This window comes from Nicotiana sylvestris, chromosome 10 (assembly GCF_000393655.2).
Source record: "Nicotiana sylvestris chromosome 10, ASM39365v2, whole genome shotgun sequence".
Lineage (NCBI taxonomy): Eukaryota > Viridiplantae > Streptophyta > Magnoliopsida > Solanales > Solanaceae > Nicotiana > Nicotiana sylvestris.
In genome coordinates this window covers 98715235-98742140 of record NC_091066.1, presented here as the reverse complement: position 1 = coordinate 98742140, position 26906 = coordinate 98715235, and the positions used below count along the sequence as shown (strand labels likewise).

The window sequence follows — 26906 nt, the reverse complement described above, 5'->3', positions numbered from 1 at the left end:
GAACCAACGACTGTGACGTAGCTCGAGGTGCAACCTCTCCTGCTGTAGAATTTTGAGGGTCCTCCTTAAAATTCTTCCCCAGTTTGATGGGTTGACGTTTTTGACTGTTGCTCATGCGGTGATCGACTAAAATTACTTCGGAATTTTGAGGGTCCTCCTCAAAATTCTGCCCCAGTTTCCAATTGTGGGGGAAAATGAATTTTTTATTGAATTGTGACCGAACCCATAGGGCTTCCTATGTATCCCCTCTTAAATGGGAATCAGGTCAGGCGTAGTTCGGTCTACATCATATAAGAAAAGCATAAAGATTACACATAGTAATACTTGACTGCATCTGAATTGATCGGCTTTGGCCAGACTTCTCTGTCCATCTCTACAAGTATGAGGGCTCCTCCTGTCAAAACCCAGTGAACCATGTATGGACCCTACCAGTTGGGAGAGAACTTCCCTTTGGCTTCATCTTGATGCAGAAAAATTTTCTTTAACACCAACTACCCCGGTGTGAACTGTCTTGGCTTGACTCTTTTGTTGAAGGATCTCGATATTCTATTCTGGTAGAGTTGACCATGGCAGACTGCATTCATTCTCTTTCCATATATAAGGGCTAGTTGCTCATAGACTTTTCACCCACTCTGCATCGTTGAGCTCAGTTTCTTGTATGATCCTTAAGAAAGGAATTTCTACCTCAACGGGAATGACAACCTCTGTACTATAAACCAGCATATAGGGGGTTACCCCGGTTGATGTGTGGACTGTGGTGCGATACCCCAGTAGAGCGAATGATAACTTCTCGTGCTACTACTTATGCTTTTCTATCATTTTCCTCAATATCTTCTTGATATTCTTGTTGGTGGCTTCTACAGCTCCATTCATCTGAGGCCTGTAGGCTGTGGAATTCTTGTGTTTGATCTTGAAAGTGTTGCACATAGCTTTCATCAAGTTGCTGTTGAGGTTGGAGCCATTATCAGTAATGATTGATTCTGGAATTCCGAATCGACAAACAATGCAGTCGCGGACAAAGTCTACCACGACTTTCTTAGTCACTGCTTTGTAAGATGCTACTTCAACCCATTTGGTGAAATACACGATGGCTACCAGGATAAACCTGTGTCCATTAGAAGCAGTAGGCTCAACTGGTCCAATAATATCCATTCCCCAGGCGGCGAATGGCCACGGTGAGCTTGTTGTGTGAAGCTCGCTTGGAGGTACCTTTATCATGTCTTCATATATCTGATAGCGGTGGCATTTTCGGACATACTAGATGTAGTCCATTTTCATAGTTATCCAAAAGTAACTAGCCCGAAGTACCTTCTTTGCTAAGACAAAGTCATTCATATGTGGGCCATAGGTCCCAACATGAATTTCCTCGAGTAGCCTGGATGCTTCCTTTGCGTCGACACATCTTAACAATCCTAAATTGGGAGTCCTCCTATACAGGATTCCTCCGTTGTAAAAGAAGTTTTTGGACGATCTCCAAAGTGTGCATTTCTGAGTAGGATTAGCAAGCTCTGGGTACTCTCCTTTTGCCAAATATTCCTTGATATCATAAAACCAGGGCTTTCCGTCTGCTTCTTCTTCGACATGGGCACAGTAAGCTGGCTGATTGTGGACTTTCACCAGAATGGAATCAGTGAAATTCTTGTCGGGATGCCGTATCATAGATGATAGGGTAGCCAATGCATCGACGAACTCATTCTAGATTCTGGGGACATGCTGGAATTCCGTCTTCGTGAACCTCTTTCTCAATTCTTGTACATGATGCAAATATGGGAGTATCTTGGATTTCTTGGTTGTCCATTCTCCTCGTACCAGATGTATAAGTAAGTATGAATCTCCAATCACTAACAACTCTTGAACGTTCATGTCAATGGCCATTTTGAGTCCTAAGATGTAGGCTTCATACTCGGCCATATTGTTAGTGTAGGGGAACCTAAGTTTGGTAGACACCCGATAATGCTGACCGGTTTCTGATATTAGGACCGCTCCTATGCCAACTCCTTTGAAGTTTGCTGCTCCATCGAAGAACATTCTCCAACCATCATAGGATTCTGCAATGTCTTCTCCTATGAATGATACCTCTTCATCAGGAAAATACATTTTCACTGGTTCGTATCCTCCATTCACGGGGTTTTCCGCAAGGTGGTCTGCCAGTGCCTGTCCCTTGATCACTTTCTAAGTTATGTAAACAATGTCGAACATACTCAATAGGATTTTCCATTTGTCTAGCTTGCCAGTGGGCATGGGATTCTGAAAGATGTACTTCAAAGGATTCATTCTCGATATGAGGTATGTAGTATAGGCGCAGAAGTAATGCTCAACTTCTGAGCTACCCAAGTCAAAGCACAACAGGTGCATTCCAATAGAGAATACCAGGCCTTGTACGGGGTGAACTTCTTACTGAGATAATAGATGGCTTGTTCCTTCATTCCCGTTTCATCATGCTGCCCCAGGACGCAGCCGAAAGCTCTACCCAACACTGCAAGGTAGAGTAATAAGGGTCTACCCGGCTCGGGTAGGACTAAGACTAGTGGTGTTGACATGTACTCTTTGATTTTGTCGAAGGCCTTTTGGCAGTCATCGGTCCATTTGGTAGTGGCGTCCTTCTTTAACATCTTAAAGATTGGCTCATAGATAACTGTAGACTGTGCTATGAATCGGCTGATGTAGTTAAGCCTTCCCAAGAAACTCATCACATCCTTCTTGTTCTTTGGCGGTGGTAGTTCCTGAATGGCTTTGACTTTCGATGGATCCACTTCTATTCCTCGGCGGCTCACAATAAACCCTAGCAATTTCCCAGCAGGAACCCCAAATACGTATTTTGAGGGGTTTAGTTTCAAGTTGCATCTCCATAGTCTATTGAAGAACTTCCTTAGATCTTCTATGTGGTAAGTGTCCTTCTTGGATTTGATAATAACATCATCTACATATACCTCCATCTCCTTATGTATCATATCATGGAAAATGGTAGTCATGGCCCTCATGTAGGTGGCCCCTGCATTCTTCAGGCAGAATGGTATCATCTTTCAATAGTACACTCCCCACGGAGTAATGAAAGCCAATTTCTCAACATCTTCCTCATCCATCCAGATTTGATGATAATCAGCGAAGCAATCTACGAATGACTGTAGCTCATGCTTGGTGCAGTTGTCAATCAAGATGTGTATATTTGGCAAAGGGAAGTCATTTTTCGGACTGGCTCGATTGAGATCCCGGTAGTCGACGCAGACTCTGACCTTCCCATCCTTCTTTGGTACTGGCACAATGTGGCTAACCATGTCAGGTATTCTATTACCTTGAGAACCATGGCTTTAATCTGCTTGGTGACTTCTTCCTTGAATTTCAAACTCATATCAAGCTTGAACTTTCTGAGCTTTTGCTTTACCAGTGGACACGTTGGATCGGTTGGCAGTTTGTGAGCCACAATAGACGTACTCAGACCAGTCATGTCATCATACGACCAGGCAAATATGTCCTCATACTCCTTTAGAAATTCTGTGTATTCTTTCTTCTCTGATAGCGATAGGTGAATGTTGATTCACGTTTCCTTGACGTTTTCTACATCTCCCAGGTTGACAATTTTGGTCTCGTCTAGGTTGGACTTAGGTATGTTCTCAAAGTTCTCAACTTCATTGACAATCTTGTCAGGTATGTCATCTTCCTCTGAATCAATGTCCGTTTGTTGCGTTGTCTTATTGCACGTCACAATCATTGGTTCATCGAGATAAGTAATAGTAATGCTGTATTAGTAAAGTAAGGAGGAAAACGATAGCAAAAAATATTAATTCATAAGAAAAATCAGAAATGGCTTTGACAAATTGAATAACTATTTTGAACATCGAAGATATTATTGCGGGAATTAAAAATACGGAAAGAAAATCATTTAGTAAATAAAAACATGGAATAATGCTTGTTTTAGCCTTCCTACCCCGAGGCTCGTCGGGCTTTGGTTGTCCTGACAATCCAATTCTTAAGATGTGCCCCTCTGTTCACAGCCTGAATGGAAGGGCCTTCCTCCCCCTCCTCCTTGGGAATAACGCAACAGTCCATATCATTGTCCTATAGAAACAAGTTCTTCACTGCTGCAAGTGCTTCTTCTTTATCTGACCCATAGATAATGTTGGCCTGTTCAAAGGTCTGCTCCAGATGGGGTATTGGCTGCTCTAGTGAATATTAAGGACCGCACCATGGTGGCGACTAGTTATTGAATTCTTCCCAGGTGTATTCATATCCCAGACCAAAGGTAGTGCTATGTTTCTTGAGTTTTATGGGTTTAGAGATTCCTTGGAGGTTCTTGCCGAGCCCTTTGCCAGGTTCGTACCTACTCCAACTTAGTATACTCTCGATTTTGCTTTCTCACCATTTGTCTTTGTCGATAGGATTGACCCGCTCAATGTGGTGGTAAGATTCTCCACCCAGCTTCCTTCTTCCCTCGATCTCCGGAATGGTCTGGCGACTGTATATAGGGTTGCTACCGTCGCCATGAATGATCACTTCCTGGTGATTCCATTCAACTTTAATGCCTGATGCAGCGTTGATGCTATGGCCCCAACAGCATAAATCCACGACCGTTCTAGCAGCAAGTTGTAAGATGCTGGTATATCTATCACCTGGAAATCGACCTCGAACTAGGTTGGTCCCATCTACAAGCATAGACTAATCTCACCAATGGTGGACCTCTGAGAACCATCGAAGGCTTTCACATTGATTGCTCTATCCTTTATCTCATGCAGCCCTTTACCCAACTTCTTGAGTGTTACCAGCGGACAAATGTTGAGACTGGAACCTTCATCAATCAGGATTTAAACAGATCATTTTCATTAGATTAGGTATGCATGAGATAGGTTGGGTGGAGTGTGGCATAGTCTCCATGTAGATAGGGTTGTTATGGTGGCCCGGTGTATGGGTGTGGAAATGATCGTTCGTGGAGTTCTGAGGTTCTGGGATGAGTAGTGGAGTGTTGTTCGGGGTATGGTAGGTGTTACATTGGTTCTTTGGTGGAGCAGCATGATGATGAAGCGCGGGATGATTCTGCTGTTTTGGGATATTTTGAGGAGGTGTAGGGTTTTGAGCGTTGGGGAGGTTGATATCTGGGGTGCTGAGGAAAAATTACAAGTTTGCCAGATTTTGAACCTGATCGAGCTCTTCCTGGAATTTCAAAAGTTTCTGTTCAAGTTGTGACACATTCTCGTTAAGAACACGAATACCCTGGCCATTAGTGGCCTCTACCCGTTCAGTTGTGTTCTCCTTCTTGATGTTGTTTAAATCTTCCATTTTTCCTTTGTTCTTGCCTTAATGGGACTAAGAGGAGGAGTGGGTGGAGGGCCCCTGGATCTTGTGAACTAAGATGATGATCCCAGAGTGCACGAACTAACCTTTGGGGAGGGGAATAACAAAAACAAAAATAAAAACAAAAGGTAATCAAGTCAGTGAGGATTATAAAAAGTATTGTAATATTTAAACACATAGTGCGGGAATGTAAAACGTGTTCTAATTTGGGAACCTCTTTGTGCCCAAGTAGGCCTAGCGACAAATTGATTTGGAGAACTTAGAATGCTAAATGCCTCATTTTATTGATAAAAATAGATGAATCCCAAAACGACACTAAATAAACAAGAAATAAAAGTCACTAATGGCCATTGGCCTTATTACATTCACAAAGCGGAAAAGTAAATTCCTATCTTTTTGGTCCTAGAAGGACCTTCTCCAAACTCAGCATCCCTGGCTCCGTCAAACAGCTTCCCCAATTTGCAAAGTCCCAGCAACAGGTATGCTCTAGCTAGATGTCCACCTTCGGTCCCTTCAGCTTTTTTTGACAGTCTTCAACCCTTTTGAGAAATTTTCCCTCTAGTTCTACTATGCCTCGCTCCAAGTATCCTAGCCTTTTGTTGGCACTTATAGCCATGTCCTTCCATTCCTCAATCAGCTTCTGGTTGGACTCTTGTATCTCACGGTGTTTGCTCTCGCATTCACGGATCCTTTTGCGCAGCTGGTTGTACATGACTTGCGCCTCGGCCTTTTCATCTATAATTCTGTGACCTCGAACGAACCCTGGCTGGCCCAGACCATCCCAATTGTCTTCTAACCAACCTAAATAGAAAGGAGTACAACCGGCATGATATCTGTTTGGCTCGATGGTGTCTTTTCCTATTACGATCTTGTAGTGCCACATATGTTGGGCTTGGCACTTGTAGCGACTATCATCATTTTGGAAATTAGCTCGAAAATGGCTCATCTTGTCGACCCTGGGTATGACTTGCTTCCTACATGCTTGCCTCATAACTCGAAGAGGACATAAGGGGTATGTTCCTCTTAGACCAATCAGTATCAGGAAAGGTGCATCTCTGGATCGGGCGATGAACTCCTCTGTCGGAAACCACTCGAACATCCATTGAACCTGTTCTTATGTCAGATTATCAAAGAGCTCAACCCATCCTTTGGCATTCTCAGGCTAAGCGAACATGTCGGGGATGTAATTCATTCGCTTTGGATGGTGGAAAGCAATGTGATCATCCCAGACCCTTCGCTGAATTTCTTGTCGGTATTCGCCCTTTTGGAGATGTTCCATGAGCCAAAGTTGAAGTAATAGATTGCAACCTTCAAAGTGCCTCACTCCTCGTTGACACTTCTCTAAGGCTCAGTATATTTCTGCGATGATCATGGGTACAATGCTGAATGTCTGCCCACCAATCCCCTCCATTAGGGTCTTGGTTACCATAGACAACCTAGTATGGATTCTCCCTTTCTTCATTGGAAACACGATCAGACCCAGGAAGCAAAATATGAAGACGAACAGCCTACGATGAATATGTCCCAAGGACGTGATGGCAAACTCATCAGGGTAGGTACGGTAGGATTTGTCGTGACCGTACCTTTCATACAGGTAGTCAAAAAGTATGTACGATTCCTTCAGGCATACAAATTCTGCATTCTTCTTCAAACCCATCATTTTAAGGAAACCCTTGCCTGTGTGGTTCTCAGGCATTAGCAAACCCGGGGTATCCCACACTAGACCGGCCAGTTACCCTATCTCATCTAGCAAAGGTGTCATTTCAATGTCCCCAAAGCGGAACACGGCCCTTTCACAATCCCAAAATATGGTAGCAACTTCTATTATCATGTTGTTAGGCTGGATCTCCTGGAGGGATGGTAGATTACCCAGATATTTTCTGACGAGGGTTTTGTCACTAGAATGTAGATCTACCCACCAACTTAGCAATCTTGGGTGGATTTTGGTGACCATGCCGAATCTGGGGACTTCATGCCTCATACTTCTGCAAGACAAACAAGGTTAGGCCCTTACCCCCACCAGACTCAACTATTTATCATCAACAATTATCATAAAGCATTTAGTTCTCCAAATAAATGTACAGAACGTGATGACGTCCGTTTGGGTTTAGAGAAACCTAGTGGACTTTGGACAAGACTATCTTAAAGGATCATTATGTGGACAATATAACTGACCCGACTAGGTTTGACCATGATGCATGCACAATTTAAACAGAGTAAGGTTTCTATGAGGTTTTAGACCGGTACCCTTGAGCGGACAACTCAAGGGGAAGGCACGGAACTATCAACTGCACCGCTGATCGACTAGTTTTACTGCAAATAAGCCTTTCCAAATTTAGGGGGTAATGATATAGGAAGGGCGCAACCACTCATCAAGCGTTGCTATAGTATTTGTTTGGCACGAGTGGAGTATGATGTTGAGCATGATTATGCAATAATTAAAAGCCCGTTGGCATATATTTGCACGTTAAGAAAGCGATAAATACAACAGTTTCATAATTTAAAGAAGTTATAAAGGAAAGAAACAAGAAAGATATGTCAGTTTTGCTTTTGAAGAAAAAAAATTAAGCACTTAAAGGAATTCAAACAAATAATTGCACATGGGGGGGGGGGGTACAAATTCACAAAAACGGTATGAAATGGTAAAAACCTAAATATCCCCAGCAGAGTTGTCATGTTGTCACGCCCCCTTTTTCCTTCTACGGAATCGGGTTCATGACATTTTGGTATGGGACAACTCTTTCCTTTTGGAAAAGGGGTTGCATTTTGAAGAGTTTCCACCTAACGATTTTTAAGGTGCGTTAGGGCACCTATATGGTTCATTTACAACTACATTTGGTAACCAGAGATAGGGTAAGGGCTTGAAATTATCCTAAGGGGAAGGTGTTAGGCACCCCTCAGGGTTCACTAGTGTGGTTCCCGGCCAGACAGTTTTTTGTGAATTTGTGCAAGTAGTAAACAAACAAGTATGGCTCAAATAGTAGGAGATTTAAGTTTAAATATACAAGTGTTTGAAAAGGACAATTAATAAAAGAAAAGCAAGATTTTGAAAAGAATTAAAATCTAAGAATGCTTATGAATGTAAAGAGGGGTGTCCTAGATTTGTTTATAATATGGATCACATCAATGCAATACCCGTCCCTTCCTATCAGTCTCGGAGGAATTTAGGACTCCTATCTTACAAAAGGAGGTTCTAGGCAGACTCTCAAGTTTAAAGGCAAAACACTAAGGTGACATATAATTAACAAGTAGGACTTCAATTAAAGGGAGCGTGGAAGACAAACAAAGGGCTCAAATATATCTCCACATACAGTGCACATGAACAGCGTGACTTATACACAGATAAGGTCTGAATTCAGAATTCTAAAGCATGGTATCTAACTGATAACAACAGAACCAGATTTATTGCATGACTCAGAAAAGAAGTCCGAATCAGGCTTGCCTACTAATTTTAACAGGTTGATAGTTAAACAAAGGCAGTTCTGGTTTTATTTAAGTTATTACCTAAGGCTTGTCTCGGCGTAAAGCAATATGCATCAGTCATTCCGAGTTACTAAAATAGTTTGGAGATTGTTTTTACCTAAAATATGTTGTTCTAGTTGATACGAATGCAGAGATTGTTACCAATTTTATTCAAAAAAATCACAATATGAGACTATTATTACCTTATTACCTTTTCATGAATCGGTAATTAACTAGGCGTTTTAAACAAAATGCAAACATGATATCTAATATGCACATGCAAATGGCAGGATTGTCAAAAAACAGAATCCCTAAGGCATGAATTTTAAATGCGCACAGGAGTTGCAGAATTATTGAAATAGGACTTCTGGAAGAACAAGAGTAACAACTTTTATGCCAATATAGTTATTGTCCTAGGAGCAGGATTTCTAAGTGATAGACATAAAACATGGATTAGTGATGGATGAGATGCTGAAGCAAGAAACATGGGACCTAAGAGCATGATTTCTAATTCATGTATGAGTCCTAAGCATGGTTTCTATTGCACAATTAGGAATATAACCCTAATAACATGTTTTCTACCCTTAACAACTATAGCATGCATATTTATCCCATCCATTTTCACTAGCCACTCCAATAATTATTTACAACAGGTTATTACAGACCAACATTGAAATGAATTATATAAGTAGAAATAAAAAAAATAAAAAGTTACACTATAGGAAGCCTGATTAGGACTTCCTTCCTGAGTTATGTAATAAACCACCTCAAGTGCCAAATTGTTCCATAGCCTTTCTTATATCTGGGTATGTCAGAGTTCCCTAAGGACCTCAAGGGGTCTCGGGTAGTGCTCACACCCAGATTGCATAACCAAGACAGAGTAAGTGCAGTATGGGAAGGCCAGCTTTTATATGTCCAAGTTCAGAGGGGGCTCAAGGGTCCCAAGGCAAGACTCACACAAAAGGGGCAGAACCTAGTGGTCTAAGAGTATATGTGAGAGTGCTTGACATAGATTTAAAAGAGTTGAGTTGGAAAACAATTTTGAAACAGCATGTTTAAAATAAGTTTGCAAAATAACAGAAGAGTTGCTTAGGGAAAAACAGTTTGGAAAGGAGGAGAGAATAGGAGCAACTTTGGTTCAATGATAATTGCTAATTAGCGAAACTTTGGTCTCTAAGGTAAAAGGACCAAATATTCATGTAGAGAAAGTAGCGACCAACGTTGGTCGCTATATTATTTTAATAATATAAATTTGGCGACCAACATTGGTCTCCAAATGTAAATTACGTTTTTATTTATTTATTATTAATCATAAAAAGCGACAAACTTTGGTCTGAAAAAATATTATATTTTAAAAATCTGAAAAATAGAGACCAAAGTTGGTCGCTTTATTATTAATTTTTATAATTTTTTTTAAAATAAGCGACCGAAATTGGTCGCCAACTGCAAGAATTAATTTTTTTAAAATTACAAGCGACCAACTTTGGTCGCAATATTTCCAGAAATTATTATTTTAAATGGAATTGCGACCAAAGTTGGTCACTTTTTTGAGAAATCTGGGTTAAGTAGCGACCAAGGTTGGTCGCTATTGCCCAGAAAATTGTTTTTTTTAAAGTGAAAAGCGACCAACTAGAGACCAAAGTTGGTCGCTTTTCTTGCTATATTTTTGGCAGAAATTGCCTGTTTTGGCAGCTACACCACCTGCCAGCTTATCAAAAATTCTAAACAGGCATTTTATGACAACAACAACAACAATTAAAAGCAACAAAGTATAAAGTTCAATAGAACTAACACATTAAGCTAACAAAATTATGTTAACACTTATTATAATCCCATTCGAAAACTGGTTCTATTGTCTAGTTCAAAGTATATAAAGTACTCAAGGAGTGTTCTTTCAACATCCTCGTTCGAAAGTTGGATTGCCTTGCCCGACTCATTAGGTGGCTGACTGCGTATGAATTCCCCCACATCAGCTGTGAAGTGAACCTATAAGAAAAATTATATTGAATTAGTATTTCAAAATTTATATAAAAGTAAATCAAAATACTTAATTAAAAGTAAAAACTTACATGTATAGTCGAGGCTCGACCCTCGACCCACCTTTCTGAATCAGTCTCTTTCTTCTTCTTTACAATACGAGTTTCATTGAATAACTCATCTTGCTTCATTGGCATCATAAAGCTGTCTGGTGGCTTTGCTGATTATCCTCATGGTACTATTACTCAGGATGAACTTGGATACAGAGAATAACTTGGATACAGTACCTGATAGGGTGTGTCTTTGATCAATTGTTGTTCTCATTAGCGACAATGATGATGAGAAGGCAATGACATGTGTTTCAAATAGTGATGGTGTAGGTAGGAATTTATGATTTCCTAAGTAGATAAAAGAGCTTATAGAGGAATTCTCTACTTCATTTTCCAAGAGGAAAAGAAGTTTAATTGAGAGTGACAAGGTTGATGGTGATGAAATGTTTTCCGTTGGTCGTGGCAGTTCCCATAAAATGGGGATCATAAGACTCTATGATGACAAAGACGAAAGGAAATTTATTCTCAACTATCTTCCAAGTCTGATCCGTACAAGCTTAATGGGATTGGTGATATTTCTTCGGATTCATACAATGATTTGACTGACAAAAGTATAGAAATGCTAATAAAAAGAATTAAAGGTAAAACGTTTTTCTTGGTAGAGAAGGATGTTGAACTCTGCATGAACGTGAAGCATCCTACTCTTCCAAGAAAAATATTTTACCTTTAATTCTTTTTATTAGCATTTCCATACTTTTGTCACTCAAATCATTGTCTGAATCCGAATAAATATCACCAATTCCATTAAGATTTTACGGATCAGACTTGGAAGAAAGTTGAGAATAAAACTTCCTTTCGTCTTTGTCATCTTAGAGTCTTATGATCCCCATTTTATGGGAACTGCCACGACCAACGCTAAAACATTCCATTACCATCAACCTTGTCACTCTCAATTAAACTTCTTTTCCTCTTGGAAAATGAAGTAGAGAATTCCGCTATAACCTCTTTTATCTACTTAGGAAATGTTAAATTCCTACCTACACTATCACTATTTGATACACATGTCATTGCCTTCTCATCATCATTGTCGCTAATGAGAAGAACAATTAAAGGCACACTCTACCGGGTACCGTGTCTTCGTTATTCTTGATGGAAGTTCTATTGCATGTCTAATAATGTCATCAACCCTTCTACAAAATCCTCCCGCAATTTAAAATTCCAATACATAAACCAAAATTTCAATTCATATCCTAAAGGTTCAATTCATATCCTAAAGGTTCAACTCATATCCACAAAAGTTCAAGTCATAACCTAAAATTTCAATTTATAAACTAAAATTCCAATACACAAACTAAAATTTCAATTCATATCCTAAAGGTTCAACTCATATCCACAAAAGTTCAAGTCATATCCTAAAATTTCAATTTATAAACTAAAATTCCAATACATAAACCAAAATTTCAATTCATATCCTAAAGGTTCAACTCATATCTACAAAAGTTCAAGTCATATCCTAAAATTTCAATTTATAAACTAAAATTTCAATACATAAACCAAAATTTCAATTCATATCCTAAAGGTTCAACTCATATCCACAAAAGTTCAAATCAAATCCTAAAATTTCAATTTATAAACTAAAATTCCAATACATAAACCAAAATTTCAATTCATATCCTAAAGGTTCAACTCATATCCACAAAAGTTCAAGTCATATCCTAAAATTTCAATTTATAAACTAAAATTCCAATACATAAACCAAAATTTCAATTCATATCCTAAAGGTTCAACTCATATCCACAAAAGTTCAAGTCAAATCCTAAAATTTCAATTTATAAACTAAAATTCCAATACATAAACCAAAATTTCAATTCATATCCTAAAGGTTCAACTCATATCCACAAAAGTTCAAGTCAAATCCTAAAATTTCAATTTATAAACTAAAATTCCAATACATAAACCAAAATTTCAATTCATATCCTAAAGGTTCAACTCATATCCACAAAAGTTCAAGTCATATCCTAAAATTTCAATTTATAAACTAAAATTCCAATACATAAACCAAAATTTCAATTCATATCCTAAAGGTTCAACTCATATCCACAAAAGTTCAAGTCATATCCTAAAATTTCAATTTATAAACTAAAATTCCAATACATAAACCAAAATTTCAATTCATATCCTAAAGGTTCAACTCATATCCACAAAAGTTCAAGTCATATCCTAAAATTTCAATTTATAAACTAAAATTCCAATACATAAACCAAAATTTCAATTCATATCCTAAAGGTTCAACTCATATCCACAAAAGTTCAAGTCATATCCTAAAATTTCAATTTATAAACTAAAATTCCAATACATAAACCAAAATTTCAATTCATATCCTAAAGGTTCAACTCATATCCACAAAAGTTCAAGTCAAATCCTAAAATTTCAATTTATAAACTAAAATTCCAATACATAAACCAAAATTTCAATTCATATCCTAAAGGTTCAACTCATATCCACAAAAGTTCAAGTCAAATCCTAAAATTTCAATTTATAAACTAAAATTCCAATACATAAACCAAAATTTCAATTCATATCCTAAAGGTTCAACTCATATCCACAAAAGTTCAAGTCAAATCCTAAAATTTCAATTTATAAACTAAAATTCCAATACATAAACCAAAATTTCAATTCATATCCTAAAGGTTCAACTCATATCCACAAAAGTTCAAGTCATATCCTAAAATTTCAATTTATAAACTAAAATTCCAATACATAAACCAAAATTTCAATTCATATCCTAAAGGTTCAACTCATATCCACAAAAGTTCAAGTCATATCCTAAAATTTTAATTTATAAACTAAAATTCAAATAAATAAACCAAAATTTCAATTCATATCCTAAAGGTCCATTTCATATCCACAAAAGTTCAAGTCATATCCTAAAATTTCGATTTATAAACAAAAATTCCAATACATAAACCAAAATTTCAATTCATATCCTAAAGGTTTAACTCATATCCACAAAAGTTCAAGGCAAATCCTAAAATTTTAATTTATAAACTAATATTCCAATACATAAACCAAAATTTCAATTCATATCCTAAAGGTTCAACTCATATCCACAAAAGTTCAAGTCATATCCTAAAAATTCAATTTATAAACTAAAATTCCAATACATAAACCAAAATTTCCATTCATATCCTGAAGGTTCAACTCATATCCACAAAAGTTCAAGTCCAATCCTAAAATTTCAATTTATAAACTAAAATTCCAATACATAAACCAAAATTTCAATTCATATCCTAAAGGTTCAACAAATATCCACAAAAGTTCAAGTCATATCCTAAAATTTTAATTTATAAACTAAAATTCCAATACATAAACCAAAATTTCAATTCATATCCTAAAGGTTCAACTCATATCCACAAAAGTTCAAGTCAAATCCTAAAATTTCAATTTATAAACTAAAATTCCAATACATAAACCAAAATTTCAATTCATATCCTAAAGGTTCAACTCATATCCACAAAAGTTCAAGTCATATCCTAAAATTTTAATTTATAAACTAAAATTCCAATACATAAACCAAAATTTCAATTCATATCCTAAAGGTTCAACTCATATCCACAAAAGTTCAAGTCATATCCTAAAATTTCGATTTATAAACTAAAATTCCAATACATAAACCAAAATTTCAATTCATATCCTAAAGGTTTAACTCATATCCACAAAAGTTCAAGGCAAATCCTAAAATTTTAATTTATAAACTAATATTCCAATACATAAACCAAAATTTCAATTCATATCCTAAAGGTTCAACTCATATCCACAAAAGTTCAAGTCATATCCTAAAAATTCAATTTATAAACTAAAATTCCAATACATAAACCAAAATTTCCATTCATATCCTAAAGGTTCAACTCATATCCACAAAAGTTCAAGTCCAATCCTAAAATTTCAATTTATAAACTAAAATTCCAATACATAAACCAAAATTTCAATTCATATCCTAAAGGTTCAACTCATATCCACAAAAGTTCAAGTCATATCCTAAAATTTCAATTTATAAACTAAAATTCCAATACATAAACCAAAATTTCAATTCATATCCTAAAGGTTCAACTCATATCCACAAAAGTTCAAGTCATATCCTAAAATTTCAATTTATAAACTAAAATTCCAATACATAAACCAAAATTTCAATTCATATCCTAAAGGTTCAACTCATATCCACAAAAGTTCAAGTCATATCCTAAAATTTCAATTTATAAACTAAAATTCCAATACATAAACCAAAATTTCAATTCATATCCTAAAGGTTCAACTCATATCCACAAAAGTTCAAGTCAAATCCTAAAATTTCAATTTATAAACTAAAATTCCAATACATAAACCAAAATTTCAATTCATATCCTAAAGGTTCAACTCATATCCACAAAAGTTCAAGTCAAATCCTAAAATATTAATTTTATAAACTAAAATTCCAATACAAAAACCAAAATTTCAATTCATATCTTAAAGGTTCAACTCATATCCACAAAAGTTCAAGTCAAATCCTAAAATTTCAATTTATAAACTAAAATTCCAATACATAGACCAAAATTTTAATTCATATCCTAAAGGTTCAACTCATATCCACAAAAGTTCAAGTCAAATCCTAAAATTTCAATTTATAAACTAAAATTCCAATGCATAAACCAAAATTTTAATTCATATCCTAAAGGTTCAACTCATATCCACAAAAGTTCAAGTCAAATCCTAAAATTTCAATTTATAAACTAAAATTCCAATACATAATCTTAAAGGTGCAACTCTTAGGGTTTCTTCTCTTCAAACAATTTCTTCCTCAAATTAATAGGTACAACTTAATATTTTTGACTAAATGTATTAATAAGAACCCTAAAAATTGCAAATAATATATAACTTTGAACCCTAACATGGTTGAGCTAACTTTGAACCCTAACATTGAGAAATTAACTTTGAACCCTAACATGGTTGAACAAATAATATATAACTTTGAACCATAACATGGAGAAATTAAACAAAATCAGTGTATTTCGAAAAAAACAAAGAAAGGAGAGAGAAACCTCCCTTGGGAATGGAGGTCGCCGGCATGGAGCTGCTGCCGTCGGTGGTCGTCGGTGGCGTCGCTGCTGCTGGGAGTCAGAGGGGGGGGGGGTTTGAGTGTGAGAGAGAAAAGAGAGATTTTGGGGAAATTTTTTGAAAGAATGGGAGGGGAAAACCGGTTTTGACACTGGAATTAAAAATAGCGAACAACTTTGGTCGCTAATTTGGTAGCTAAATAAATTTTGACTTTTTGACCAAAATAGCGATCAAAGTTGGTCGTTGTTTCTAAAAAAAAATTAAATTACTTTTAATTCATATATATATATATATATATATATACATACATATATATATATATATATATATATATATATATATATATATTAATTGATATAAGTCGAGATGTTTTAATTTATTGTTAATATATATACATGCATATGAGTAGGTTATAAGTCGATGAATCAATTTACAAGTGTATCAATACCTAAAAGAACCCGTCCCTGTGTTCCGAGCGCTTCATATTCTTATATATATATATATATATATATATAGCTTATATACTATATACTATACTATACTATATATATCGAATATACCTTGATAAATAATACACTATACTATATATATAGTATAGTGTATTATATAATACACTATATTATACACTTAGTATATATATACTATAATATACTATGCACTAAGTATTAGTGCATTAGCTATATATTAGTGCATTAGCTAATATATACATATATTAATTGATATAAGTTGAGACGTTTTAATTCATTGTTAATATATATATATATATATATATATACAAAAGTGATTTTTAATTTTGACCATTGTTGACCTGAAAAGAGACCAACTTTGGTCGCTAAATATACATAAATTTAAATTAGCGACCAAAGTTGGTCGCTAAATTTAAATCAGATTTATTTATATTTTATATAATATTTAAAATAATAATATAATTGTTAAACATTAGAACTGGGTCCCAGATTAGCGACCAAATTTGGTCTCTATTTTTTAAGCGACCAACTTTGGTCGCTAAATTTGAATTATATTTTTTTATATTTTATAATTTTTTAAATAAAAATATAATTATTAAAATTTATAACTGGGTCCCATTTTTGGCGACCAAAGTTGGTCGCTATCTGCTTACCCCTTAATTAGCGACCAACGTTGGTCGCTAATTTTAAATTAAATTTATTTATATTTTATAATTTTTTAAAATAATATTATAATTATTATATTTTATAATTGAGTCCCCCTGTGGCGATCAACGTTGGTCGCTAATCTCAGAATATCTTTGACCAAGTAAGTCTGACCAGTCCGGTCAATATTTTGACGAAATTAGCGACCAAAAGTAGCGACCAACCTTGGTCGCTAATCTATATCAAATAATTATTTTATTATTTTCGCCAATTTAGCGACCAACTTTGGTCGCTAAAGTTTGATCGCTTTTTCCGGAATTCTAGTAGTGTAACTTTAAGTTTTGCTATTTTAAAAATCTTTTTTTAAATTTGGTGTCATATAAATTGAAAGTGAAGGAGTATCAAATTACTTAAAAAAAATATAGTAGTGTTAATTGATACGTAAAAAATAAAATAAGTGACATGTTACCTTACCTGACATTATTTTTACAGCATACATAATTTAAATTCGCTAAGACGAACAATACTGTGTCAGGCTTCCATATAACACCACCATCTTTATCAGTGCAATAGGAAGAAAAAAAATCTCTCTCTGGTCACTAGATCCATCCTTCATCTCTATAAATCTTAAAACCGAGAGGAGTTCCAAGAGTCACAAACGTACAAACAGTACAGTCAAGAAACTATATACAGAGAGACATAATTTGAAGAAACGCTGAAAGTGATTATGTTATAATCACAGTATATGTCAGTAGCCTCTAATAGTCACTGTTGGGGTTCTCATCGCAGCTTTCTTCCTAGCTAAGCAGTACTCACAATATAATGGCCACTACTAAACAGAAAGTGACGGCACCTTCTCCTTCTCCTTCTTCTTCGACTGCTTCTTGCTGTCCTTCCACTTCTATCCTCCGTCGTGAGGCAACAGCGGCCATTGCAGTCGTGGGTGACGGCCTGCAGAATTGGACCAACATCCCCTCCGTCGACGAGAAGCAGAAAAAGACGGCCTCATCAGCTCTAGCGTCATTGCCAACCACTGAACCTCTTTCCACCAATACCTCTACCAAAGGTAATTAATACCATGCTGCTACATAATTATTCCATCCGTTCTAATTTATGTGTCTTCATTTGAGTGGGCACGAACTTTAACAAAGTAGAGAATGACTTTTAAATTTTGTGCTCTTAAATTAAGAATATGTGTATAATATACCAAAATGTCCTTGAATCTTGTGGCTTAAATATGTAATGTGAAAAGTTGGAATTAAAAAGCAATTAATTAACATATAGAAAGAGATATTCTTTTTAAACGGACTAAAAAGGAGAATAATACACTTAAATTAAAATGGAGGAAATAATATGTACCAACCGAAAGGCCTATATATATCTATGCTTGTAAAGAATTTTTACATTATCCTTATAAGTTTAATTACTTGTAGCAAGTAATTTGTCTCATGAAACTGTCTTATTTTCATGTAGTTATTGTTGATGTAAAAATTCTTTTACACATTGAAGTTAAAATTATGAACTAATACTAGTTTCTTAAATTTAACTCTTTTCCTTCAGGCTTCAGAGAATAATTTTCTCGGTTCATGCATGTTTTTTGTACGCATGTGTATATATGTAGTATATAGTTATCCTTAAAGAATTCGGTGCCTCTATCTTTTATTTATTATGTTTATGATAATCATAGTTGTTACGAATGCATACAAAAAAAAATATTCAGCTTAATTAGAACCGCAGCTAAGGCAATAGTACCTGCTTTAAGGGTCCGTGAGCGATTAACTAAATATTATAAGATGAAGGTGGATGATTTATTTAATTTAATTAGATCTTGAATCTTGAGATCTTGATATATGTGCCGTTTGAATGTAGTGCTTAATTAGTTTCATGTTTTTCTTTAATTTCTGATCCTTTGAGTTGTGGAATGATTGGTTGCACAAGAAACCTATGAGTTGATGTGCATAGCATTTCTACCGTTTTAAAACTACGGATCTAGGTAGGATACCTGAAATAAATAATTTAAGAGTTTAAAGTGATCCCAACTTAAATTTCGAGAATCAAACTTCTTAATATTGATCGTAAATTCGGACATAAAATTTTGTATGTTTTCTTTTAAATAAAATTTACATATTTGAATCTTCATAGTACAACAACAACAACAACCCAGTATAATCCCACTTAGTGGGGCAGACCTTACCCCTACCCTGGGTAGAGAGACTGTTTCCAAATAGACCCTCGGCATCCTTACCTCCAAGAACTTTCCACCTTGCTCTTGGGGAGACTCGAACTCACAACCTCTTGGTTGAAAGTGAAGAATGCTTACCATCAGAGCAACCCCTCATAGTAAGTCACAATAATTAACAATTGAAAATATTTAAAAGGCATATGAAAAAAACGGTGGTCAGAAAAACTCGTTTTACTCTCAAAATGCATTAAATAAATTGGGACAGAGAGAGTAAGTAATTACAAGTAAATTTTTTGACAAACATTAATTGGTAATGTGATAAAATGGTTAAAATTTGCGTAAAACACTTTTAACATTGTCATTGCACACAACTTAAATAAATTAGTACTTTAATATGCTTTTGAGCTTTCCTTAAGTTTAAGATACCCTGAATTGATGCGAATACATATAGAAGTGTATGTATGATTTCCTATATACCACTGGTCCTACACTTACCATTGCGAAGTTTGTTTGAAGATTCATATTAATGTTTATATATGGTGCAGGTATCCAAATCATGACAAGGGCTCAAACCTGCCATCCTTTGGACCCTTTATCTGCTGCTGAGATCTCAGTGGCTGTGGCAACTGTTAGAGCTGCCGGTGAAACACCTGAGGTTCTTATTCCCTTTTGTACATCACTTGTGTGCGGCAACAAGACCACTCTGTCATTTACAATATATATTTATTTTAAAAAAATTTCAGGTCAGAGATGGGATGCGATTTATTGAGGTGGTTCTGGTAGAACCAGATAAAAGTGTAGTTGCATTGGCAGATGCATATTTCTTCCCACCTTTTCAGTCATCATTGATGCCGAGAACCAAAGGAGGATCTCAGATTCCTACTAAGCTTCCTCCAAGGAGAGCTAGGCTTATTGTTTACAATAAGAAAACAAATGAGACAAGCATTTGGATTGTTGAGCTAAACGAAGTACATGCTGCTGCTCGAGGTGGACATCACAGGGGAAAAGTCATCGCATCCAATGTTGTCCCTGATGTTCAGCCACCCATAGTATGCACGCACTTATTACTCACGTTTAGCTGCTGTGTGTTTGTTATGATCCTTATATTAATTTTTTTTTTAATTTTTATTGTAGGATGCTCAAGAGTATGCTGAATGTGAAGCTGTGGTGAAAAGTTATCCTCCCTTTCGAGACGCAATGAGGAGAAGGGGTATTGATGACTTGGATCTTGTGATGGTTGACCCTTGGTTCGTTAGAATCTTCTTCACCAGTCTTCCCATTTCTTCTCTATTGAGAAATGCCGTTCTGTTTTGACCTGAATGCACTTTAATTTCCTACAGGTGTGTTGGTTATCATAGTGAGGCTGATGCTCCTAGCCGCAGGCTCGCGAAACCACTTGTATTCTGCAGGACAGAGAGTGACTGCCCAATGGAAAATGGATATGCAAGACCAGTTGAAGGAATATATGTGCTTGTTGATGTACAAAACATGAAGATTATAGAATTTGAAGACCGAAAACTTGTACCGTTACCTCCAGTTGACCCACTGAGGAACTACACTGCTGGTGAGACAAGAGGAGGGGTTGATCGAAGTGATGTGAAACCCCTACATATTATTCAGCCTGAGGGTCCAAGCTTTCGTATCAGTGGAAACTACGTAGAGTGGCAGAAGGTATTCTCATTTTCTCAGTCTTGAATTGCTTTCTTTGTCTTTATATAACACATTGACATTGTTCACTTCCTGCGTGACAGTGGAACTTTCGGATTGGTTTCACCCCTAGAGAGGGTTTAGTTATACACTCTGTGGCGTATCTTGATGGTAGCAGAGGTCGTAGACCAATAGCACATAGGTTGAGTTTTGTAGAGATGGTTGTCCCCTATGGAGATCCAAATGATCCACATTATAGGAAGAATGCATTTGATGCAGGAGAAGATGGCCTTGGAAAGAATGCTCATTCACTGAAGAGGGTCAGTTACTATGCTATGATCTAAACATTGCACATAGGTCTGAATGCTCTTTAACTTTAATCGCTAACGTAGAACAAAATCGTTACTGCAGGGATGTGATTGTTTAGGGTACATAAAGTACTTTGATGCCCATTTCACAAACTTTACCGGAGGAGTTGAAACGACTGAAAATTGTGTATGCTTGCATGAAGAAGATCACGGAATGCTTTGGAAGCATCAAGATTGGAGAACTGGCCTTGCTGAAGTTAGACGGTCTAGGCGACTAACAGTGTCTTTTGTTTGTACAGTGGCCAATTATGAATATGCATTCTACTGGCATTTCTACCAGGTAAGTTAATGTGTTTTACATGGAATATATAAACTAGGTATTAGCTCTCCCTACTAGTGACTGGTGATAATGAAATATAGTTACAAGTTTGCATTTGGAACGAAGAGTTTGCTGATCATAACTGTCTTTGATTCAGTCACCATTTTATATGCAATTGCAGGATGGAAAAATTGAAGCGGAAGTCAAACTCACTGGAATTCTTAGTTTGGGAGCATTGCAACCTGGAGAATATCGCAAATATGGTACCACAATTTTACCAGGTTTGTATGCACCAGTTCATCAACACTTCTTTGTTGCACGAATGAATATGGCAGTTGATTGTAAGCCAGGAGAAGCACACAATCAGGTAACTACTATGACTATTTATAGTAAACTTCAGTTTTCATAATAGTAACTGGTATGATGAATTTTTGGAATTACACAATTCCTTTTTTTCCAGGTTGTTGAAGTAAATGTCAAAGTTGAAGAACCTGGCAAGGAAAATGTTCATAATAATGCATTCTATGCTGAAGAAACATTGCTTAGGTCTGAATTGCAAGCAATGCGTGATTGTGATCCATTCTCTGCTCGTCATTGGATTGTAAGGATCCACACCTGAGTAACTTTATTTATTTTATCTCACTATGACCAGTGCATGCTACATAAATTTGACTATGAACTATCTGAATTTGTAGGTTAGGAACACAAGAACAGTAAATAGAACAGGACAGCTAACAGGGTACAAGCTGGTACCTGGTCCAAACTGTTTGCCACTGGCTGGTCCTGAGGCGAAATTTTTGAGAAGAGCTGCATTTCTGAAGCACAATCTATGGGTTACACAATATGCACCTGGAGAAGATTTTCCAGGAGGAGAGTTCCCTAATCAAAATCCCCGTGTTGGCGAGGGATTAGCTTCTTGGGTCAAGCAAGACCGGCCTCTGGAAGAAAGTGATATTGTTCTCTGGTTAGTTCTCTAGACAACAATCAAAACTATCTTACTGCAATGGTAGTGTTTGGGATATTGAAAAAAGTTCTGACCAGCACCGTTTATTGTAGGTATATTTTTGGAATCACACATGTTCCTCGGTTGGAAGACTGGCCTGTTATGCCAGTAGAACACATTGGTTTTGTGCTACAGGTACTTGGCAATGCTATGTTAGCTTTTACTGTTTATTTCCCATCTTAAACATCTCAGTGATTTAGTTGATTAGAACTCAATACTGGAATAGCACAAAAGATTAAAGGAGAAAGAATTATGCAAGATATTCCTGTAAGAGCTCTTAAAAGAAAAAGCAATTTGAAAGAATGCTCATTCACTGAATCAACAAATAGTAAATATTGCATGAAATGATCTTAGAATTACATCACTTACTTTAGCCGGTCTATCGAAAACAGCTTCTCTGCCTTCCCAAGATAGAGGCGTATACACTAACCTCTCCAAACCCCACTTGTGGGAATTCACATGCTTTTTTTGTTGTTGTTGTTGTTGTTGTACTACTTGAATTGCATCACTTGTGCCAACCTGCATAAGTTGATGGTCCCAATCTAGGGAAGACCTTATCCAACTCAAATACAATCTATGCAGTGATACTCTCATTCTGAATTTGTTCTTGTCTTTCCAGTTTGGTTAATGTTTTTTCTGTTTGTTGTTGCAGCCACATGGATACTTTAACTGCTCTCCGGCTGTTGATGTCCCTCCGCCCTTTGCATGCGACTCAGAAAGCAGAGACAGTGATGTTACTGAAACTAGTGTAGCAAAGTCCACTGCCACTAGCTTGCTGGCCAAGCTTTGAATGTTTCGTTTATCCTAACATGAGTCCTCCTCGATCGCCTATTTACCTACGGATACCAAACTTCATTTTTCTTTTGATAGAGTATTGAATTAGTTGGTTCAGGAACATGGTTTTGACTAGTCGCATATATGGCACGTTTAAGCAAAGCAAGTCCCTTTGTGTATTGATCTTGAATAAAGCATGTTATAGGGAAAAACTCATAAATGTCGATCTTTGGTAACTCTCGGTCTTTGCATTTCATTTTGTACTATAGTCTATTTCACAAATCCTGGCTATTTGTACTGTGTTCCAAGACCAGCAAACATATCCATGTTTCATGCCTTTTTTCTTAATGACTGCCTTGAACACAGTTCTGTAAACTTAGTCTGGTAGGAGAACAGAAGCGATTAAGGTTAAAAAAAAAATCAAATTGGATACGTTATACAAAATTTTCCTTCACAGAGTCGAGCATTTCCCTGCAGTTTCATATCAATACACTCCCTTAGTTAGAATATGAAATCTATGCATCTAAAAAAATGCATAAAGTTGAAGAAATAGTGGTTTTTCAAAAAGATGCTACAATTTTTCGTTTACATACATGGTGCTATATCTCATGGAGTGAACCAAAAGTAGTGTTAGTTAACCAAATAGTGGTTTGTCAAAATAGCAGAATGATTATCATAAAACAAAAAGTTAAAGGACACTTAAGAATTGCAATATTACCTATGATTTAGATTGCTTACTATAGTTCAAAGGACAATAGTAAGGACTCTTGTGATTTGTTGAACATTTGAACTGGTCAGGAGGATCTTTAGATGTTTGATATCCATACAATGTTTTATACTTGAAAACCACACAAGAGGAAGCTAATTTATATGGTGTCCCAATTTTATGTGTACTAATTTATAGAAGGACCTGACTCTGCGTTCCTTAATCTACTGTTGCAGAATAAATAATGCAAAAAGTAAAGAACACAAGTGTTTTACATAAACACTCGGCAATGTACAGAAGATTTTTAGCATCGACATTCACTTGAACGATAGCAGCTTGTTCATCAATGTAATCGTTTAAATCAAGAGGGTCGGATGATACCTGGACCACACTGTCCTTATCCTTCCTTGGTGGAACGGGGAGATCTCCATTTTTTATCACGCGTCATACCTTAATGTCATATGATTTTGTGTAGGTTTCCATGCGCACTTTCCAGTGTGAAAAGTGTTGACCATTAAAGTAGGGTAATCTTACTTGAGAGGGTCCTTCTTCAAAGAGTGCTCCAATAGCTGTGTTTGATCTCATGATCATTTCCTCACTTGCAGTTAAGCAATACTCTGTGAGACCTTGCTCTGATACCAATTGAAGCACAAGAGAAGAGGGTGAATTTTAGCCAATTAAAAATCAGTTGACTAATGTGAGTATAGTCGACTTCTTTTCCTCTAAAGCTTAGAGATTGGTAGAAACAAAATATGCAGAAACAAAGAAACAGCAAAGGCGCAACATTTTTATATTGGTTTAGTACCATTTTGGCATCTACATCCAGTTCCCCTAGGTCACAAGGGTTATTTGTGGTTTTTGTTCGTTCATCAGTAACGAAGTTCAGTTACAAAGGATCTCAATGCTTGACACAACTTCATGACTGTTTTCTAACTCTTCCTACCTTTTATGACACTTGTAAATTCAAGAACACAGTGGTTGTTCTAAAAACTATAAAGATATAGAAACTTGTATATGAAGTTGTGTGACTTTTCCTTCTGTCCTTCAGTTCTTCATATAGGTTGGTTTGAAAGTACAATTGGGGGGGGGGAGGGGGAAGGGGAATTGCTTATGTTTTTAATAACTTTTATAAGTATTTGACTAGTTTACCAATTAGTCAACTTTAAATAGGAATAATAATAAAGGCAGAAATGAAATATAGGAAATAAAGACACCAAGAGTTTTATACTGGTTCAGATTCAATGTGAATCCTAGTCTAGTCCCCTTGGGTTGCAAGGGTGTTCTCTTTTAGTGATCGATATTTCATGAGTACAAAATGAATGGCGTAGCTTTACACCAATAGCTTAGTCTCTTTATCTCTCTCTTCTTTTCTTGATACAATGCTTCACCAGTGTTTATCTATTTTTCTCTCACTAGTTACACAACAGATCTAATGAAACTACAATGCTTGTTTGGAGTAGAACAAAAAAAGGATAGATGATTCGATCAAAGTATATATCTTCAAGTCTAGAGCGATCGTATATATGCTTTCCAGGAGGCCTTAGAATCTGGAGAGATTGCAAACCCAAGAGACTTGATCTTTGAAAGGAATCACAGATTGATTCTTTCCAAGAGTAAGGTTAATTGCCGTTACTCTTACTTGATGTGTGGACTTTGACGGCTTTCCATCTCTAAGTCTTGATATCCATCGGATTTCCTGATTCTCAGTGATTATGTTTCCCTTAAATCTAGGACGTTCCAGTAATAGCTTCTGATTGATTATCTTTACCGGATCTTCAGTGCTTCTTCTCTTTTTAACGCTGATTCCTTCTCCTTGATTGCTTCAGTCAATCTCTAATTGATTTCTTCCTTTAGCTTATCTCCGTTAATCTATGATCTTCCTTTTGAACTTCGATTCTGATTGATTTTCTTGAATCCCTACACCAAAAGCAATTATATTATTTTTTATAATTAAAACTAAAATCTAACAATTTTTCCCTTTTTGATGATGATAAAAATAATATGTATAAACACTAGTTAACTTCCCTGTAGTCGACTCCCCCTCAATGAGTGCGATAAAATATAATCGACTCCTCCTGTATGATCTACAATTGACTCCCCCTCAATGAGTGAACTCCCCCTACAATGAATGTACATGCAAAAATATATATATAGCCTTTCTCCCCTTTTTTGACATCAGCAAAGAGGGGATAAAAAAGATTCTAGATACTAAGGCAGACTTTATAACATAAGAGGAATAATAGGCATGTAGAGTTATAGCAAAACATAGCAAAAATATCATCCAATGACTGGTTATCCAATCCAAAACGGCAAAACGCAAAAAATTTATTTGTAGCTTCCACACTAACAATGTAAGAAATAAGTAAGGGTGTTGCAAATCACCTCCTTCAGCTGTTCAAAGCTGGCCTTGGCTAATACTGTCACCCCATCAATCACGTCGTGTACTTTCTTGAATGCCTTTACTACATTTTCCCTAAGTTTGAGAATTGCAACCCTTATCTTTGAAACATCAGACACTGTCTCTTTGGAGATTGCATGTATGTCCCCAATAGTAGACTGAGTGGTAGCAGGGAGATCCTTGATGATAGCCAGCTGGTTGTCAATGGCAGTCAATTTCTCAGCAAGGTCAGGATTACTTACACTGTGATAGGAAGCAGAGGCTTTGGTCTTGGGATCAGGTTGAACATGCTTGACTTCAGCTTCCTGTTTCTAACCCAGGATCCCTTCACACACACATATCCCATACTAGCAAACGCCCTAGAATTGTAGGATTTGAAACTGAGACGAAAGGGTATTTTGAGATAGAGGTATTGTGGGCTACCAGAATGTGAGTGATGGCCATACCATAGGGCAAACTGGTGGGATCATCAGCACTTTCTATCATGAAATTTATGACCCAGGAGGATAATTTAATCTTTAGTTTGGTCACAAGGCAGTAAACAAGAAAGGTATCTCGTTGAGAGAAGGTGGAGAAAGATCCAGTACGAGG

At 36.4% G+C, this 26906-nt stretch overlaps 1 protein-coding gene across 1 annotated transcript; it reads left to right on the top strand.

Moving 5' to 3' along the window:
- The first annotated feature begins 17509 nt into the window (after positions 1 to 17509).
- Positions 17510 to 23574, top strand: LOC104227797 (N-methylputrescine oxidase 1, peroxisomal). Its single transcript, XM_009780125.2, has 12 exons — positions 17510 to 18044; positions 19706 to 19815; positions 19904 to 20209; positions 20295 to 20407; positions 20501 to 20831; positions 20912 to 21127; positions 21219 to 21455; positions 21616 to 21801; positions 21895 to 22035; positions 22130 to 22398; positions 22491 to 22572; positions 23090 to 23574. The coding sequence occupies exons 1-12, from the start codon at positions 17801 to 17803 to the stop codon at positions 23225 to 23227; spliced, it is 2373 nt and encodes a 790-aa protein (XP_009778427.1). The 5' UTR covers positions 17510 to 17800; the 3' UTR covers positions 23228 to 23574.
- The last annotated feature ends 3332 nt before the right edge of the window (positions 23575 to 26906 follow it).

What these genes read in the sequence shown, in the direction of transcription:
- LOC104227797 (XM_009780125.2), top strand. Translation starts at nt 17,801, where the DNA reads ATGGCCACTACTAAACAGAAAGTGACGGCACCTTCTCCTTCTCCTTCT. An exon ending in CTGATGTTCAGCCACCCATA is followed by an intron (nt 20,210 to 20,294) that starts GTATGCACGCAC and finishes TTTTTATTGTAG; the next exon opens with GATGCTCAAGAGTATGCTGA. An exon ending in TCTACTGGCATTTCTACCAG is followed by an intron (nt 21,456 to 21,615) that starts GTAAGTTAATGT and finishes ATGCAATTGCAG; the next exon opens with GATGGAAAAATTGAAGCGGA.